At 32.2% G+C, this 18775-nt stretch overlaps 4 protein-coding genes across 4 annotated transcripts; 3 read left to right on the forward strand and 1 right to left on the reverse strand.

Annotated features, from left to right (window-relative positions):
• The first annotated feature begins 5806 nt into the window (after nucleotides 1-5806).
• On the forward strand, nucleotides 5807-7538 carry Tsp_03273 (conserved hypothetical protein). The gene is made up of 7 exons (XM_003379569.1): nucleotides 5807-5852; nucleotides 5932-6026; nucleotides 6078-6229; nucleotides 6264-6462; nucleotides 6534-6765; nucleotides 7153-7239; nucleotides 7276-7538. The coding sequence occupies exons 1-7, from the start codon at nucleotides 5807-5809 to the stop codon at nucleotides 7536-7538; spliced, it is 1074 nt and encodes a 357-aa protein (XP_003379617.1).
• A 155-nt stretch (nucleotides 7539-7693) lies between these two features.
• Tsp_03274 (conserved hypothetical protein) lies at nucleotides 7694-8392 on the forward strand. Its single transcript, XM_003379570.1, has 4 exons — nucleotides 7694-7830; nucleotides 7883-7989; nucleotides 8071-8158; nucleotides 8215-8392. The coding sequence occupies exons 1-4, from the start codon at nucleotides 7694-7696 to the stop codon at nucleotides 8390-8392; spliced, it is 510 nt and encodes a 169-aa protein (XP_003379618.1).
• A 40-nt stretch (nucleotides 8393-8432) lies between these two features.
• On the reverse strand, nucleotides 8433-10752 carry Tsp_03275 (putative acylamino-acid-releasing enzyme). The gene is made up of 11 exons (XM_003379571.1): nucleotides 10499-10752; nucleotides 10214-10376; nucleotides 9990-10151; nucleotides 9876-9933; nucleotides 9667-9822; nucleotides 9350-9511; nucleotides 9221-9294; nucleotides 8988-9150; nucleotides 8787-8914; nucleotides 8604-8710; nucleotides 8433-8544 (listed from the first exon to the last, which is right to left on the reverse strand). Exons 1-11 carry the CDS (start codon nucleotides 10750-10752, stop codon nucleotides 8433-8435), a joined length of 1539 nt encoding a protein of 512 aa, XP_003379619.1.
• Nucleotides 10753-13895: 3143 nt separating this feature from the next.
• On the forward strand, nucleotides 13896-18766 carry Tsp_03276 (putative bromodomain protein). The gene is made up of 13 exons (XM_003379572.1): nucleotides 13896-14090; nucleotides 14218-14375; nucleotides 14611-14742; nucleotides 14772-14847; nucleotides 15173-15409; nucleotides 15490-16077; nucleotides 16126-16492; nucleotides 16562-16685; nucleotides 16736-16782; nucleotides 16892-17046; nucleotides 17080-17430; nucleotides 18074-18228; nucleotides 18541-18766. Exons 1-13 carry the CDS (start codon nucleotides 13896-13898, stop codon nucleotides 18764-18766), a joined length of 2811 nt encoding a protein of 936 aa, XP_003379620.1.
• Nucleotides 18767-18775: the final 9 nt, after the last annotated feature.

Genomic DNA, 18775 nt, shown 5'->3' on the forward strand with positions numbered 1-18775 from the left:
AATAATAACAAGAAGAAGAAGAAGAAAAAAAATTAATACAATTAGCATATTTAATAGAATAAATAATATTTTTTTCAAATATCACTCGTCATTGGAGAAGGTTGACAAGACAGACAGAGGGGGAGAGAGAGAGAGAGAAAAGTGAATTTGAGAAAGTCGAATATTTTAAAGCATGGAAATTAGTTATTCATTGACCAGCAAGAAAGCTCCCCCAATCATGTGACAGAAAACGTGACAATGCTATCACGCATCACGTGACCGTTTCGCTTTGTGCTAAAGAAGAAGAAGAAGCGGCTAACAACGACTAACTGGATATGCAAGCGCTTTCTCTTATTTGTTGGATTTTTTAAAAATCTTCCTTCATTTTTCATTTTCCCATGAGAATTTTTGAATCGAAACTGCAGCCGATGTCATTTTCTCAAAATCTCCAAGCGACTTGTCACTTGATAACTGCCACTACTACTGCTGCTATTGGTCATTTGGAATAACTTTCAATTAAATCACTGCAAGCTAACTATTGAGAACTATTTTCCCTACTGCACAATAAGCTGAAAAGCAAAGCAAAGGAAAAAATCAACTGAAACACAAAATACAAACAAACTGAATAGTCATCATCATCATCATCATCAAAAGCACTGACGATTAAATTATGATTTCTACAACTTATTGTTGCTTGCACTGGATGGATGTTGTTGGAAATTATGAAGAAGCAAATGCCACAATTTCTGCCACCGCTTTTCCATTGTGCTGTGTCAAAGGATCAATGAATGATGATGATGCGCGCCTTATTAGAGAAACTCCGTCTGCAAGTCAAAATTGAAAACACACACACACACACACACGGTGCTGACGTCAGATTGGCCAGTTTTGCTTTCATTGTGCTGCTTTAACAAGCTATTTTAATTGTCCTTTTGCAGATGAAAATCATTGCTCAAATTAAAACGTCCGTCACTGTATAATTAACATTCACCGTTTGATTTATTCAAAAAAACCTTTTCCTCATTATCACTTTGAAAATTTGAAATAATATAATAAAATAATAACTTCATAGCTGTTCGACAAATAGTTGAAAGATTATGAATAATTAAAAACTTTTCTCCAGTTCAAAAATTAAATACAAATTACAATACGAGAAAAAAACTAAATCATGATTGACAATAACTAATTAATGAATTAATTAATTAATTGCAAAATTATGATATTTTTTTTGAAATGCTTCAATTGGAAATAAACACAAAATCACACTCAACAGTCTACTTTTATTTCAAAATAAAAAATTTTTTTTAATTTAAATTATTAATTAAAATTATTTATTAAATGGATGCTTAATAATAATTTTGAAAATGCTAATTTTTCACATTGGAAAAAGTAATATACAACTGATCAGTAATTACGGTTTAAATTAATGATATTCAAGTGCTTGAGTACTCTCGACCTGTGTTACGACATGGGCAAAAAAAAGTAAAACAATTATACTCGAACATGCGCCTGAGAAATAATAATTTATAAAGAAAAAGTACATTTTCAAAACAATAAATACCGGCTACTCTCTGTCGCGTTTTAATTATTAATCATCTTTGAAATTTGAAACCTAATATGCACAGCTGAACTAATGAATCCACAAAATTTTAATATTCGCAGAAAGATTTATTTAGTTTTTTCTTTAAATGAAATTTAAGAAAAAATTTAATTTCACAACGGTATTGTTATTCAATATCAATTTTTATTATTTCAATCGAATAACAACTACAATTGTTGTTTAGCTTATTCGGAAGAAATTGCAAAAGATTTTATTATTGAAATAATTGGTTTAAACATTCAGCTAGAAAACATTAAAATATGTATTATTATTATTTAACATTTAAGATTACAATTAAAATATTTTATAAAATAAAACTCAAAATAATTTACTCGATAGTAGGATGTCTTCAGTTTCACAGCTGCGCAACGGTGGGTAGTCTATGAGCTTCTTCTGTAGGTTCCAGAAACGACATGGTTCTTTGTTCTTGCAAGTTTGCACTTTTTTTGTCGAATAATAAAATGGCCAATTTCGATCGATCAATTTCGACGAAAAAAATATGCAAATATTTTCTTATTATCGGATAATCAATTTTGTGCTGTCTTCTGTCGTACAACGAACACGTCACTGAATAAAAAGCATATATTCCAGACCAGGTCTGTTTTAAATAATTTTTTCTTTTTTATTTTCTCTTGACATATCAATTTTCACTGACGAAATGGCAAGAAGAAAGGAAAGAAAAAAAGAAAACAGACCTGCAGACGTTGGAGTGAATTGTGAAGAAACCTTTTCAGGGTTTCCTGTGTGTGAAAAAGTTTCCTCCCGAATAGCGTGATCAAGTGTACATTTGGAAGAACAGGAGCAAAAATTCAAAAACCACAACAACCTGCCGTGCAGTTTTGAAAATCAATTTTATTGCTTTTCAAAGCATATAATTTTTGCAAATTTCAGCCAATTTCTTATTTCGCTTCGCTGACAAAATGGCCAATAAAAGCTTCGCCGAAATCGATCGAGAAATTTGAATAAAAAACAAATAATATTACAAATATATACATAGATGTGTACACGCAAGTCGGACTGCGTTAATTTCAATGGGAAAAAAAATTCGCAAATTTGAAAATGTAATAATAATAACTACCACCCAATAAAAACAATCCAATTGAATATTGTGGAACATTTCAAATACACTTCCAATTAACCTACTTTTTTCAAAAAATTTGAAAAGTTTTTGTGATTCTTTTATACTGTAATTATTCTGATTTATAAGTTAAATTTCCAGAGTTGTTTTTTTACGTTTCAAAAAACAGGCGCATATTGAAAATTTGAATAATTATATTTTGAGACGTCATACGAATAAATAGATGAAGTATGATAAATTGAAATGAATATTTTTTTTGAAAAAGAGTAGTTTTTGTTTCACATAAATTTTTTATTTCACGACTGAGTATCAATTTACATTTAGCTGAAGTTGGATTTCCTCATCTTCCCCATCTTGAAATTACGCATCAGTTTTAAATGAAAGCAGAAATATTTCCGTTTAAGAGTGAACATGCAAATTATTCTTCGGAAAATATTTCAGTTTAATTGCAAAACTTTTAATAAAATACAAATCACAACAACATCGTACAGAGAATTGCCAGTAAAAGAAAAAAAAACAAAAAAAAATACCTTCGTTTTGAGATTAGCAATGGATTTATTAGATTTATTTTTAAAAAAATAAAATAAAGATGATGCTGATGTGATTTCAATTTTCAAACCAAGGCGGAAGAATACGGAATACGGCGGCACCGTTGAATGGAGAAAGACTTTTCAGATGATGATCAGAAAGCGTTGCGTCATTTTAGCTTGAACAACATGTCAGCTTAATGAGACTACAAATGGCCGGCAATTTATGCATTGAATCAATAGGCAGTTTTCAAATTTTCCAAACGAATACGGTAACGAACAAGGCGCCATAATGTTGATTGTGTGGGAATAGGCGGCATCTGTGTGTGTCGGTGTATGCATCTTCTTCAGCGGTGGGCAAAGTTGAAGCAAATATCGAATAACCAACAACAGCAGCTCATTACGGATGGCATTTTCACTCGAGGAATGTGTTGGACCATAACAAGTTAGCTGTATATATATATATATATATATATGTGTGTGTGTGTGTGTGTGTGTGTGTAGGAGGATGAAGCTTTGGGCAAGCTGAGCAATGGAAGTTGGAATAGCAAGATGCAAAAGTTGATTATTAGCCGAGAAACGAAGAAGAAAATTTACGTAGCTCAATCTTTGACAAAATTCCCTTTTTGGCCGGCTCTTCTGGTCTCAGAGGAGTGTCGTCTTCATGCACGCTAGTCAAATTTCCATTTCGAGCTCAAAATAATATTTCACTTTGGACAAATTTATGCCAACTTGTCCGCGTCAATATTTCAATGTATAGCAGTTAAATTATGAATAAGTTCCAATGAGATGTGCTTGAAAATTGACTTTTCCATCATCCACAAATCATAAACAGACCAAATTGGTTCACAAATTTAAATATCCACCCGTCCTGTTTCTTCTTCTTTTTGCAATAATATTGTCGTCAAATTTGAAAATTCAACGTGAGCTAATTGTAAAATTGGACATTTATTGAAAAAAAGCAAATCAAAGCAATCTGAAAATGGTGTCGTGTGAAAATTTCCATCTGAACAAATAATATTCCATTTATGAACAATTAATTTTCCATATTCCAAATGATTAATGCGTCCAACATTGGAAACCAACAATACAAAAAATCCATTATCATTGTCAATGATTAGTGGAGAAAAAACCGGTTATGATTGCTATTCAGTTGATTTGAAATTTCATCTGGCGTTTCGTGTATTACTTTGGAAAATTGTATAGACGAAAATCTATAATTTGGAATATTGCAAATGGCGTGCCGATTTAATTTTTCAACTTCAACACTGTAATCTCCGTTTATGAAAATTATTCAATTCAAAAACAACAACAACAATTATTGCTTACAATATCTGAAATTTGTATTTCACAATAAAGCAAAAAAAAATCCCCTGCAATTTAATAATATTATTGACTGCAATAAAATTAAATTGAATTTAGTTGATTTTATTCACTTTCTTTTTTTCAATTCAATTTCAACAGTAAGAACAATAATTTGCATCAACATAAAAAAATTAAAAAGAAAAAAAAACAATTTCCACTCATCTACAATACAACATTCATGTAGTGAAATATTTTTCTTTGCTTTTTTGTTGTTATAATTAAAGTTTGAAAAATTAAAACTGCTGCTTCTCCACGTTCAAATAGCTGCTATAACTTTATGCGCATATTACAAATGAACTAATAAATCCATTTCAATAGTTTTAATTTTTTCAATATTTATTTTTCATCATCAACAATAACAACTGTAACAAAATTATTTGTAAACTTTTTTTATTCATACTATTCAGTTTTCTGAATTTTCAATCAAAATTATTCTTCATTTTGATTGTTGTAAAATTTTCAATTTATCAAAAGATTCTCTTCACTTTTTTTCGTAAGTAAAAAAAATTAAACAACAAATTAAAATTTTAAATAAACAGGAAATTAGAAGACACTATTGGTGACCCAACTGTCGCCTGAGCATTATTCTGATCTGACGGTTAGCTTTGGCCAGTGACACTGTGAAGAGAGTTGATTTTGCTGAATAACTTGCATTACACACCCATAAAAAACTTATTATCAACTAATCAGCTTCATCTTGAATACTTTCATTATTATGGAAATCACCGATGGCAGCTGCTTGTCAACCTGATGCGCCTTGCTGCTTTGTCGTTGCTTATGTCATTATGACTAAATGGATGCAAAATGGAAATTTTTTATTCATTACTCATTTACTCGTTCAATGTTACATCAGATTATGGAACTACGCTGTAAATTAAAATTACGGCTACTGTTAAATTTTGAAATCTATTCCTTAGGATACTTTTAATTCGACGAGGAAATTAGTACAATATGAACTAGCATGAAGCACGCCAGTTGTACATTTTTATTCTTTCTTGTCGTTCTTATTTTCTACAATTTGAAAACTTACTCTTATTCAGCTTTGTTGAACACCCAAGTGAAAGGAATAAAATAACTGCAAACGAGAAATTACGTTAGCTGCATAGTTGTTTATTTTAGCTAGTTGCTCAGATTAAAATTGGTTAAAGAGAACTCCCACCAATAATAATAGAAAACAATGAATTTAAGAAATTAAAATATTTCACAAATTAATGCACAATAATTTCGTCATATATTTTGTTATTCATTGTTACATGAATGTTTTTTTCTGATTACTGTAAATTGTTGAATTGTATTACTGTAAGTAAAAAAAGTATTTTTTGAATCATTTTCATTATTACTTTTTACAACATTCAACAAAATATGAAGTTATAAATTTTCAGATTCAAGTAAAATGTACAAAGTTTCACCGTATTATGATAGCAATTTTGAAATCACACCAAGAAATTTTATGTACCACATGCCAAATTTATCAAAAGTATAAATTAGAATGAGGTTCATTTTTCCAACTAGCATTCTTTGTTTATAGATTGGAAATAATGCACGTGTAAAATTAAGTGGAAAACAAGCTGCTGTGGAAAATCATTCTCAAACTGAACATCAGATCAGTGACAGTTCTGAGAAAAATGAGCAACAGGATTTGCGTCTCAGTGCTATAAATGAAAAAATACAGTTTGTCAGGTGTTTCAGAGTTTTCTCTTTTGAAATTTTCTAGTCGTGAATTTATCCTGTTTAGAAATATGGTTGACAAGATGATAAAACTATACGGACTAGATGTCAGTGCATCTGATAAAAGATTATTCATTTCTTCAGCTGAAGTCAAAAATCCAGAAATAACTATTGAACGAAAGAAAGACACTTCACTGTTTTTTCTGTCATATGATAATTCAAAGTTTGTAGATTTTTTTAAAAAGGTTTGTTTTTAACATAATTCACTTTTAAATTTCAACACTGTTCCAGAATTCATCACTTTCATAATCTTTAGACTTCTTCAGTGGGCGAAATAATTATACACATACCGGTACTCGTGGACCCTGCAGTTATTTGCGCTTTATATTTAACTCTTGCTTGCCATCCTGGTGTGACTTTAACGCCGTGCATACACTCTTCTGCCATAAGCAAAAGTATTCCATTTTACGATTTATTTTTATCTTTGCCCCAAAATGCTGAAGGTGATATTCAGATCAAGGTCCGCATGATGTGGATTAATAAGCCAGGTATGTACAACGTTTCTTTGACAAAGTAAATAAATAAATAAGGTTATACGTATTTATTTTTGCACTTTTGAAGACATTCGTAATGTGAAAAAAATTAAGATTTCGTTACTGAGTTTTAGGCTTAATATTTTTAATAATTCAATTTGATTTTTGATTCAAATGACCGTTTAATATTCTGTGACCGCTGTTATTTTCGTTGCCCAACTAGAATATTTCCTTTACCGTACCTTTGAAATGATCAAGTTTTAAATTGACTTTTCTTTTGTTACTAGCAAGAAATAAGTAAACATGATCACTAGATATTCAACTTTTGATATTTTCAGAGGCAAAATGTTATTTCAATGTTGATGAGATGTATTTTATTGAGCGAGTTATATTTTCTTTTAGAAAATTTCCCAGTGGTTCAGATTGATTTGAAAAAGCATATTATTTGTGGAGCAGTTGCTGTTCTCAAAGTATTGGCTGTATTAGCAGGTTTTCATAAAATTTATCATAATCAAGAAAATGCAGAACGTAAAGTGGACTATTGGTGTTGGGCAGCGCTTCGATATAAGAAAGATACGACCAATATTCTCAAAATGTTGAACGCTTCGCTGACAGATGAATGTATCGTTGGAAGCAGACTTTCTTTGGCTGATGTTTTCATGTGGAGTCAACTTTTCATGGATAACTCGAAACCCAAAACGCTTCATCTAGAAAACATTCAACGTTGGTTCAATAACTGCGCGCGATGTGTTCCGTTCAACAGCGTTGTCGCATTTTTTAAAAATTGACATTCTTGTCCACCAATAAACTATGTAAAATATTTTTGCTCTTTTTGCTTTTGTCATGAGCTGGGTAATTCGGTCAGCCGAAAATTATGTCTCGTTAACCGTTGATTGAAAATTTAAATTTTTTCTCATTCTCAAAAGGTTTTACGAGGAAAAATATGCCTTTCCTGCGAGGTAGGATGCCGATTCGCCGAACGTTGTATTATTTGGAAAAGGGTGATATATATTTAAGAGAAGAAGTAAAAATATTTACCATTGGCTTTAATCCTGTTAAAAAGAACAGCGAAGGTGCAAAGTAAGTTTTGAAGTGGAATTTTATAATTCAATTTTAAACACTTCATTTTCAGGTTCTTCACTTTTTGGCATTGGGCTCAACTTCAGTATAAAAATCCTTACGTACAATTTCTTAAACTACGGTTGACAACACCACTTCCGTTTGTTCAAGCTTTCTTAAGTAACTTTATACATAATGGATAAATAAAATGCGTTGGATAAATTATAACAATCAAAAAAAAATATATGTATGCATACTTAGAAAGCGGAGAAGAAGTGTTGATGGATATAGATGGTTACACTGCTGAAGAGGTGCGAAGCCGAATAGTGGCGATTTTGGGCAAAACTGAGTAGTTGAAAAATAATGAATATTTATTGCATAAGTTTGTTATTGTATTTTTTTCAGAAAATTATTGCAATACGAACGGTTAACCCAAGCTAAATTAGACAACCCTGCTCAGTTTGGCGAAAAAAGTGCCCGACAGTGCATTTGTGAAATACAGGGACAAAGGCCATGCTCCGGTTTGATACCTGTACCGGAGTATTTATCCGGACGTTGGCGATGGAACAAAAATTTATCATAGAAAATAAAGAAAAATAAAATACTGATTGTACATTATTATTTCATCTCGCTATTTGGATACATTTTTCAAACCACGCTACAGTATTTAAAATGTAGTCACACTCTGCGTCCACTCTGTCAATTGGGTGATTGTTCTCAGGATACATTAAAACGCTGAAATGCAAAGCGAATGTAAAATATTAAAAAAATTTTTTTTCACAACTTCACATTACCGTACGAGCGTGCATCTTGCTTTTAAATTGTTTATATATTCCCGGGTCTGTGACATTGGGACACGCATATCGCATGTACCTAACAGAAACATCGTCGGGGTGGTTACCTGCAATTTAAACAAAAAACACCACATTAATAAAAATATATAAAAATGAAAAAGTATAAATACGTACATGATTTACGTAGCGTATTGGAGACTTGCTCCACAGCTCTTCTCGCTGAATGAGAGAAAGATGCCGTGAAAAATTAACATTTTCCAACAATGCCTCATATATGCACCAGTCAGGAATATCGGAACAGTCATACATGGCTGATGATAATACAGGAATTTTTCATTAAATAATTAAAATGTCAATTTCAAAATAATAAAGCAAATCAAATACCACTCAAATTTGTCACTGGATTCAATGCTACGCAAGAAGTGTAACAGCATGTGTATTGGCCAATTAAATGAAGGGCAATAAAACCTCCATGAGAGCCACCAAATAATAAAATTGCCTTCTTATTTACATGAGAGTCGCATTGCAGGACCGTTGCAACAGCGTGCTTAATGATAACATATTAAAATGTGATCAAGATTTAAAATAATAAAAATGCTCACATGACAATCTAAAACATCTGTTGTACCAATCAATCCTCCAAGACAATTTACAAATTTTTCTCCGAATCCAAGAGACCCACGATAATTCACTAGAAAAATTAATAAGAGAAATATATAATTAAAACGTTGAACAAACAAATGCACCTCGGAGTACAGCGAAGCCAACACTAACAAAGAAAGCTGCCATAAAAGAATATGCTGTTGTGTAAGTGCTATGCGGGCCACCATGAGGCCAAAGAATTAGCGGATATGGACTTTTCGACTTATCGGCAGGCTTCAGATAAATTCCTTCATATTGAAGACTTCCTTAAAAAAAGAATAATAGACAAATTTCAGTAATTAAAATATTCACCAAATCAATTTAAACTTGCCCAGATCGGGATGTTCTCCAAGAAGCGGAATTCGCCGAAAGGGCAATACTTTCCAATGAATCCTTTTTAATAAAAACGCATCTCTGTTACCGTCAGCTTCAACAAATTTAAACCATATAACACGTGCTTCATCACCAGGTAGTGGTAATCTTGCAATGGCAAGACGTGGTGGGGCGTTAGGAAGACTATAATAAGCAAGCACAAAATCCTTGTACACATCCAATACGTGCCAAGATTCATCTCTTTCTAAACAAGAACAGTGCTTAAAAAATCACAATAATAAAAACGTGCAAACAAACCTGTCGTAGTCCTAAGACGTGCGACAGTTTTTCGCGTTAAATGGATCACCAATATTTCCTTAAAACATAAATTAAAGCAAAGCGTGCCAAATGAAAGGTAAATTTTAAAAATACTGCTTTTGAAGCCCAATGTGCATTAAGCAAGATGCGACTTGAATCTTCAGACCAACAGCGACGTGGAATGTCAATGACATAAAGGCCCGGAAATTGTTTATCAGGATCACATTCGTAGACAGTGTCCACAATAACTGAAGTTTTCATTGTCACCCAATCGCACTAAAAAATATTGTAGTAAAAATATAAAATAAGTTTTCATAATATTTAAATTTCCCTTTTACTAATATTAATTGAGCGGCTTTGCGATGTGGACCACCTGCACCACATCTTAAATATATCAATCTGGAACGGTCTGGGCTAAATCGCAATGATGCAATTGCATGAGTGGCTTCTGTAATGTGGGTAACCATCTGCGTTTGCAAGTCATAAAAGGTTAGTTGTCCTCTAAAATACACACAAACATGAATACATTTATAAAATGTACGTAATAATAGTGATTTTCTTACGCTCTGTTAAAGCAGTATAGCATCCCAAGTTTGCGAGGCCTATCTTTCACTTTTATAAACAGTATCCCGGTTTCATCCGGCGTCCACAGCGGCTGCACAATAATTGGAATATACAATTGCAAAATATTGAATTTCATTTCAAAAATGCATACTTCAAGTGGTGTGAAATTTGCCAACTCTTTGACTACATATAATTCACCTTTTTCAATATGCAACAGGCAAACCACCGGCTGTCGCACGTCAGTCATTTGCTCACCCCAGTTTTCATTTTCTAGATACTCATCGCACTGAAAAGGCACAACATGCTTGCGCATTAAAAAAAATCACAGAAACAATTAATTACACTTTTTAATTAAATCTGTCAAAGTTAATTGTTTTCATTGAAACACAACTGTTGCCCTCACCTCTTCGTTTCCTAAACCTTTATAATGATGCTGCGAATAACCAACAGTCCCGCCGGTACGTTCTGCTAAATATAGAATTTTCTTATCATCACAAGACCATATGAGGTTAGACAGTGCTGAAAAATAAACTTCATTCAGTCAAATAAACTTCCCAAGCTATCGTTCGTGTCATACTGGAATGGACTTTGCCATGCTGTTCAAAATCTTTCAGCCTAAAAGATGCAACTTTGTGCCCTCGAATATTATCATAAACATCAATAAAATCTGCTGAACGTATTGCATCGTCGGAACCGGAACGTTTTGAAGAAGCTGTACGTCTTAAAATTGCTGTAAATTTGCCACTCATACTGACACTTCGACATATTCTATGAAAAGTAGTCCTCAGAATTTCTTTTAACTAAAATCACAATCTGTATTTACTCGTTTATTTCTTCTGGATGAGAAGCCAGCAACTTTGACTTAGTCCACACATCATCAACGAACATTGTAAATGTTCTGCTGAATTTAATGTAATCATTTCGAGCTAAATCTCTCTGTTGCCAAATCGAATTAACCTATGAAAAATAAAAATAGATTCACTACTTAATTCATATTTTAATTTTCCTTTCTTCACCACTATCAGCCTAGGAGTATCTGATATAAAAGAAATGTATCCACTGCAGACATTTGGAATCTGAATCAGGCGTTTGTACGTATCAAGTGGAGTTGCCGCCATAGTTGCTTCTGAATATTCTTTCTTTTCTAAAATAAAAACCAACAAATTATCTTCAATTAATAAACCCCATATGCTCTGATATATCTATCCAATTATTACATCGATAGAATAATAAATCATTTTAATTAACAACAACACTCGAACAAAAATTTCAAGACATATATATCACGTCATCTGCTTCAGATGGAATTAGAAACGAATCAAAAAGTATTAAAGGAATCTTTTAAATTTTAACAAATTGCACCATTTATAAAATTCAAAAGAATTCAAAAATCATTCTCCCATAAAACAATGACTGAATAATGCATCAAACTGAATCAAGATAAATATATAGAAAGAATCAATTTTCCATATGCAAACAAATGGACTATATGCGAAATGAAATTGACCCACAATTATCAGCACGATCACCGCAAATCGAAAACTAAACCTTCACCACACGACAGTATGCTCTTGAACATTCAAGAATGCATAACTTTAAGAAATAATATCGATTATTTACAATTAAAATTTTAAACATAAGTTAATAATTTAAATACATATCATTAAAGGATAACAAATATTGAAAAGTATTTTTAAAATATAAAACACTGATACTGTAATTAAAAAACCATTAAAGGCCAAATTTCCAAAATTGATGATTTAACACTTTTACAGCTATATTTCTTTTGGCAATATTTATTTAAAAGAGTTTATATTAACAGTAATAAGTAATGACAAGTTAATAAAAGTTACATATTTTAAGCAAATTTCTTTATTTACATGATATTTTTTATTTTTAATAAGAATAAATTGCTCAGCTTTTGTCAGCTGCTTACATTACCAGTCAAAGCAAACAGAAAATCGATTAAGAATAGTAAAAAGCAAAAATAAAATGTTGCGGAAGTTGAACGTATTATAAATAATCTCCACAATACAATCTGTTTATCAATTTAATATAAGACTATTTCTTAAATAAAACATTTATTTTTTATGTGAAAGCGTATTCTAAATTATTTATTTATGTTGTTTCAAACCGTTAAGAATTTAAATTAGAAGGTAGGCTGCTTTTATCAAATAAAATTAATCTTGCAGAAATGAAAACCAACAACGCACAGTCATTAGAACAGAATATAATACGTTTTAAAATGTTGAAATTATTTAAAAGCTGTTGCTTATTTTACATTAAAGAAAATTAATATAAGTTATTTATTGTTTGAAGATACAATAAAATGTTACAATTTTCAGATATATTAAAGTACTATTGGTCTTGTTTAAGTGAAAAAATTAATACAGATTTAAATGTAAGCGTGGAAAACATACAAAGTCTTTTAAAAGCGTAGTTATACATAGGTGCTACTATTGCTAAAATTTTATCTATGTTAGTAACGTTAAATTTGCCATTAAAAATACATTTAATTTCAAATTAAGCATTTTAAAATATTAAAATATTTTTTTCATAAATTTATACATATAAACTTTATTGCCTTTTTTTACAATCTTTTCTATGCAGCGATACAGTATGGCGGATGCTGTTCATTGAACCTGAATTTCCAAAACAATAGATTTTGGTAGCATTGGCTGGAGCTTACTCATTTTAAACACCAGACGCGCGTAATACAATCGTAGTGTAATTATTGTTTTCGTAAAAACAGATGTAGCACATTGTTGAAGCACCTAGTCGATCCGATTTCTGCATTTCATGGAGCAGATGAAAGAAGGTTACGATTATATTTTACATAAATGTAATATTTGATAACATTTTCTTTTCCAGAAGTCAAAACATACTGGGAATTGCCAGCAATTGCCCATTTTTGCTCACTTTTCAGAATTTACTTCAAACTTGAAGAGTTCGACATTGAAGTAAATATTTGGCAAACTTATTGTGTTTTTATTTTTAAGGCTTTTGATTGAAATTTATGTTCATTTTTATCGTATTTATGTCTAACGTTTTTTAGACTTTAGAAAAAGCCTTTCTGTTAGATGAAGAATTCCGTGGAACTGGTAAATATAGTACGCTGATATTAGACATTATGATGAAACTGATGAAAGGCTTAAATTCACGTCGAGACGTTACGTAGGTTGATTTTATATTTTTATATGAAAAGTAGTGTTTTTTGCTTATTACTTTAGTTTATTTTGAAATTTTAAAGTTTTTATTAATGTTACCTAAAAAATAATGGCATTTTGAATTAATGTTTATAAAATTTATGATTCTTTGAATTACGATGCGAAAAACCACACATGAAAAATCTTTTGTTTGGAGCATATAAATAAGTTCTTGTCTGTTTTCAAACAAATAATGACGTTTATTTAAGAAATTTGTTGTTTATGTAATTAATTTGTTGATTTTTTTAGGATGTTTGATTTCAACAAAATTTTGCATCGAATATTTTCTTGGGGTTGGGAAGCTGCTGGCTACGGCTGTAACCCCTTTGGTCCTGATCCTTCATCAGCGAATTTTCATGATTTACCACTTTATGCAAGAATAAAGATAGTCTACACGCTTTGCGAGTTGCGTCTTTTGAAGTCAGATATCGAATCTATGTTTAAAGTAATGGATTTTTTAAATAGTTTGCTTTATTATGTTTTAGTCGCTTTTATTATTAGAATACATATACTGTTCATGTGATAAAAAAAGTATGCTTATACAAAATAAATGTCTATAATTGCTGTTTTAGGATATAAATAGCGATTGTTTACGTTTACTTCCGCTTGGAGAAGATAGAAATGGTATCACCTACTGGTATTTTTATGGAACACGACTTTACGGCGAATATCCTGACCTGACTGTTAAGATCCGACCGGAGAAGAGTAAAAAAAGAGGTCGCCCCAAAAGGTATTGTCTATTTTTGTATATATTTATCATTTATTTAAAAAAATTTTTTTAGAAAAGAGGAACGAATTAAAACGAATTCTCAGAAAACTAATAATTCGAATAAACGACGTCGTTCAAAGCGTAACAAGGGGCAGAAACTTCGTCGTTCGCTAAGACATAGTACAGTTGCAGAGCAGCATTCAGAATCGTAAGAAGCATTTGAAAAAAAGGAAAAGTACAGTATTGTTTTTTTAAGTGAATCTGTTCCGGAAGAAGTTTCCGATTATGAAGGTAGTGACCACGAAAATACGGACGAAGAAACATCTTTTGGTAGTACAAAAAGAGATCGAAATTCTTCGGAAACATCTCAAACAGAGTATTATGCAATGTAAGTAGTTAAAGAGGTTTTATTTAAAGCTACATTCAAGAACAGAAAGATTTTGCTAAGATATGGTTGTATTCTTTTGTAAAATTTTGTATTTTCCTTTACGCGGTAGAAATACGGTAGTAAGTGATATGCAAGGTTTATTTTTTAGAACGGTATGTTTTAAGCAGAGAGAGAAGTTTTATTTCAAAATGAAGTTGAAATTGAAGTTGCCTAGTATTTGATGTGCAATTTATTCAGTAATGCGCATGGAAGGCGCAGTCTTTTGGTTTGAAAAATAATGTTGAACTATTTTTGCAAAATGGCAAGATTTAACACGATAAGAAATTTAGTTTAATTATGTGGAAATGTTTATTTTGGAACCATTTTGTTTTAAATCATATTACCGGTAAATAAAATTTATTTTTTGATGATAACTTATATTATTGCAAAGTTTAAAATGAACGGTGAAAGAAAATATTTAATGATGTTCATGAATGGTTTGTCGTTTAGGGAATCGGCGCCTGTATATCCTCGAGTAGGTGCAGTACTTAGAACAACTGCAAGCACTTCGAAGGATGTTGATGATGAAGGGGAAACGAATTCCTTGAATGATATGGTTCACTGTACGTACAACAGTGATTATGACGATAGTAACGTGGGCATGGATGACAATGAAGTAGAATATGGTGTAATAATAATAATAATTGTTGCTGTTAAATTTTTTTGTTGTTGAAAATTGTATATTCTTTTTTTATTTTGTTGTTGAAGAATGTGCATAATGTTTCTGGTGCTGGATCTGGAGAAAGTTCTGTAGTTGTTAAAGAAGAGCCCGTCGATGAACAGTCGTTATTGAAACTGGAAAATCTTCAGGCAGTGAAAAATTGTTGGGACCCTAATAATGTTGTAATAAAAAAAGAAACAGCTGAACAGGAGGTGAAAATTAATTTGGATGATTTCCACGCCCAGTCAACGTTTTCTTGTAATGTTGATTTGCCTTCCGAAATTTCACGAACTACTGATACAGCATGTGAAAGGACGGAAAATAAAAATGAAGCAACCAAGGACAGTTGTAGGGAAGAAACGAAAACGGCAGTTGTTAATGAAGAGAAAAATAGACCAAATGTCAAAGAGACTTCTTGTGCAGTTGCTAATAATAATAATAATAATCAGGCATGGAATCAGCCATCATTGATACCACCGACACGAACACGTTGGTTTGTCAAATGCGACACGATGCAAGATTGGCATGATTTTGTTAACACATTGGCAAAATCGTCTTACGCCAACGAGCGACATTTGCATTCGTTATTGTCGGAAAATTTTCTTAGCGAAATTGAAAGTTTCTTTATTCAAAAGGTAGATTTTTTGAATTTTTGAAAAATATTTAATTGTTCTGTGTTTCAGAATCAGCCTTCGCAAATTGAGGTGCAACAGAGTCTTTTGAATGTAGCTTCACACTATGAAACCAACCCAATAATAGAAGAAGCATATGAACCGGAGGAAGAAGTAGTTTATTATTTTTTTGATAATTGGGAAGCTGTTGAAGGGGATTTTTTTCTTTTTTTCAAAAAAAAGCAGATATCTGAAGTATCCCGTCAGTTACGTCCTCGGGTTCGTACGGTTCGATTAGACGATGGCGATGGCTCCGCTGAATCAGGGGACGAAGAAGGTGGCGTGAAAAACACGTCATCAATGAGCCGAGAGATGCGTTACAAGCAGCGTGAAATTGAAAAAGAAAAAGGAGAAAAACTTCGAGAAAGAGCTAAAGAAGGTTTCTTTTTTATTTAAATTTGGGCGAGAATTTTTGTTTTTCAAATTTGTCGTATGTGTTTTCAATTAGAACGAGCCAGGCGTTTGGAATTGCGTCTGAAACGTCAAGAATTGCTCGCAGAAGGGCGAGATCTTTCTGAAGATGTTCTCGGACGAGCAGCGAGTTCTGTCAACTATGCTTATACGAACGAATTGTACGTTGTTTCATTTATGCTTATACAACATTGTTTGTGAAAATGTTTAGAGATATTCAAATGGAATTGGAACACATGTACGGTCAGTTGGAGAAATGTAAGTTATTTTTTTATTGATAATGCTTTTTGCTAAATTTGACATACCTTATACGGTTTTTCTTGAAATAAGCAAAAAGAAATATAATACTTTGACGTTCGTTTTTCAGTGATCGACTCGTTTAAAGAAAGTCCAGATGCTTGGCCATTTTTGGAGCCTGTTACGGAAGATATTGCTCCGGGTTATTTTCAAAAAATTAAAGTATTCATTTTGTTCTTAAATTGCAACTTCGTTATGGAAAAATGGACGATCAAATGTAAAGAAGTAGACAAATAAATTTTTATCTTTTTTTTACAGAATCCTATGGACTTGCATACAATCGAAGCGAAGCTTTACTCGCGCGAATATCGCAATAAAATTGAATTTATCGAAGATGTTAACGCAATGTTGATTAACTGCTTAGAGTTTAATGGTTTAAAAAATGGTGCATTTGAATTTTTTTTGCTTTTCAAAAAAAGCAGTTCTGTTGTTATTGTTGTTTTAGATTATACGAAAATGGCACAGCGGTTGGAAAGAACGTTTATTCGACTTTGGAAACGTTATTTTCCACCATCACGCAGTGCCGATTATGACGACACATACGAGGATGAATTGACTTGCGTGTCCATGTTGGGCGTATTGGATAGGAAAATTAAAGATTTGGTACAGGTAAAAGTGAAATGTGCTTTTGTTGCATTTCACTTGTTCATAAATTTCTGCATGCTCTCGTAGGAAGAGATGGCTGTTCTTCGGAAAACTTTTGAATCGGAAGCAAATAGCAGAAAATCATTAGATGGTGCAGGAAATTCGGTTCACAGAGGCCGGAAGAGACCGTTGGGAAGAGATTCATCTGGGCCGCCGCTTTTAGAACGGCACATCGTTCCAAGCAGTGGCTCTTCTTCGTTCAGAATGCCCATTTTGCCAAAGCTTGGTCCAAAGACCACTCCTTCAGCGTAATCGAATAATATCGTGTGGATTGAGTTTGTTTTTTTTTTGTAATTAAATTTTTCATAAAATTAGGCTGAAATTAGCAAATCCATTATCAAGTTCAGTTACACTGATGTTTTCCGCATCAGAAGGCAATCGATTTGTCCGTATTAGCACACCGCAACAGGTCAAGCCTTCCCAAGCCAATGTGGATGCGATCATTCCATTGTTGAAAATGTATATTCCTGCGATGCCCGTTGGCTATACTTCTGTGATTGTGTATAATTCAGAAGAAGAAATTGTATGCATATATTAATTATTATATTCCTGTCGTTTTTTTCCATCTTCGATATTTAAATACTTGTTTTTGTTTTTTGCTTTTCAGCCAAAATCTGATACTCCATGCATTGAAATTAGTAATATAATATGTCAGCAGAGTTCTCTTCCGAAACAAGCTATCAAAGTGAACAGCAAGTTGTTCATCAAATTCAGCTTGGATCGCCCAAATGAAAGGATACTGATTTCCAGTGTTGGTACACCGTAAGTTGGAATTTTAAAATATTATTTTATTTTTAATTGGAATAATAATTTTTGTTTTGTTTTTTTTTGTGCAGAGGAGGCGGTCGTGTTTTACTTAGGCCATCGGCTATTCGCAAGGAGGACGCTGTGAAACTTCAAGCAGGCACGTCAAAATTGCCTGCTACTCGTATTCACTGTTTACCTGCAGTGCGCACAGTTTCTTCATCTTTTGGACAAAGCGACACTGACAAAAAATACAACCAAGCATCTTCTACTTCTTTGCAAACGACGGATTCAAGTGAAATTATTTTTCTATTGTTATTTATTATTCAGTTGGATGTTTCATTTTATTGGCATTTTTGATGTAGAAGTATCCGTTGCTCCCGTGATCCAAGTTTCCGCCACTCATGGAGTTCGGTCGGTAGGTCAGAAGTTGATTCTTTTGCAGAGCAATCCATTGGTCATACGAGATAATGCTGCAGTGGTGAACAACAATTCTAACAGCAGTGTAAATTTTACTTCAGAAGCTGCCTCAGCAATAACGCTGCGAACTGGGTAATGTTATTGT

This window comes from Trichinella spiralis, assembly GCF_000181795.1.
Source record: "Trichinella spiralis strain ISS 195 chromosome Unknown Scfld2, whole genome shotgun sequence".
Taxonomy (NCBI): Eukaryota; Metazoa; Nematoda; class Enoplea; order Trichinellida; family Trichinellidae; genus Trichinella; species Trichinella spiralis.

Coding starts and splice junctions, on each gene's coding strand:
- Tsp_03275 (XM_003379571.1), bottom strand. CDS start 10,752: ATGCGCAAGCATGTTGTGCCTTTTCAGTGCGATGAGTATCTAGAAAAT. Junction 10,377..10,498: donor CCGGATGAAACCGGGATACT/GTTTATAAAAGT, acceptor TGTGTATTTTAG/AGGACAACTAACCTTTTATG. Junction 10,152..10,213: donor AAGCCGCTCAATTAATATTA/GTAAAAGGGAAA, acceptor AATATTTTTTAG/TGCGATTGGGTGACAATGAA.
- Tsp_03273 (XM_003379569.1), top strand. CDS start 5,807: ATGTTTTTTTCTGATTACTGTAAATTGTTGAATTGTATTACTGTAA. Junction 6,027..6,077: donor ACATGCCAAATTTATCAAAA/GTATAAATTAGA, acceptor CTTTGTTTATAG/ATTGGAAATAATGCACGTGT. Junction 6,463..6,533: donor TTGTAGATTTTTTTAAAAAG/GTTTGTTTTTAA, acceptor CATAATCTTTAG/ACTTCTTCAGTGGGCGAAAT.
- Tsp_03274 (XM_003379570.1), top strand. CDS start 7,694: ATGCCTTTCCTGCGAGGTAGGATGCCGATTCGCCGAACGTTGTATTAT. Junction 7,990..8,070: donor GTTTGTTCAAGCTTTCTTAA/GTAACTTTATAC, acceptor ATGCATACTTAG/AAAGCGGAGAAGAAGTGTTG. Junction 8,159..8,214: donor GCGATTTTGGGCAAAACTGA/GTAGTTGAAAAA, acceptor TATTTTTTTCAG/AAAATTATTGCAATACGAAC.
- Tsp_03276 (XM_003379572.1), top strand. CDS start 13,896: ATGTTTGATTTCAACAAAATTTTGCATCGAATATTTTCTTGGGGTTGG. Junction 14,376..14,610: donor AAAAGAGGTCGCCCCAAAAG/GTATTGTCTATT, acceptor TGTTTTTTTAAG/TGAATCTGTTCCGGAAGAAG. Junction 16,078..16,125: donor AAAGTTTCTTTATTCAAAAG/GTAGATTTTTTG, acceptor TCTGTGTTTCAG/AATCAGCCTTCGCAAATTGA.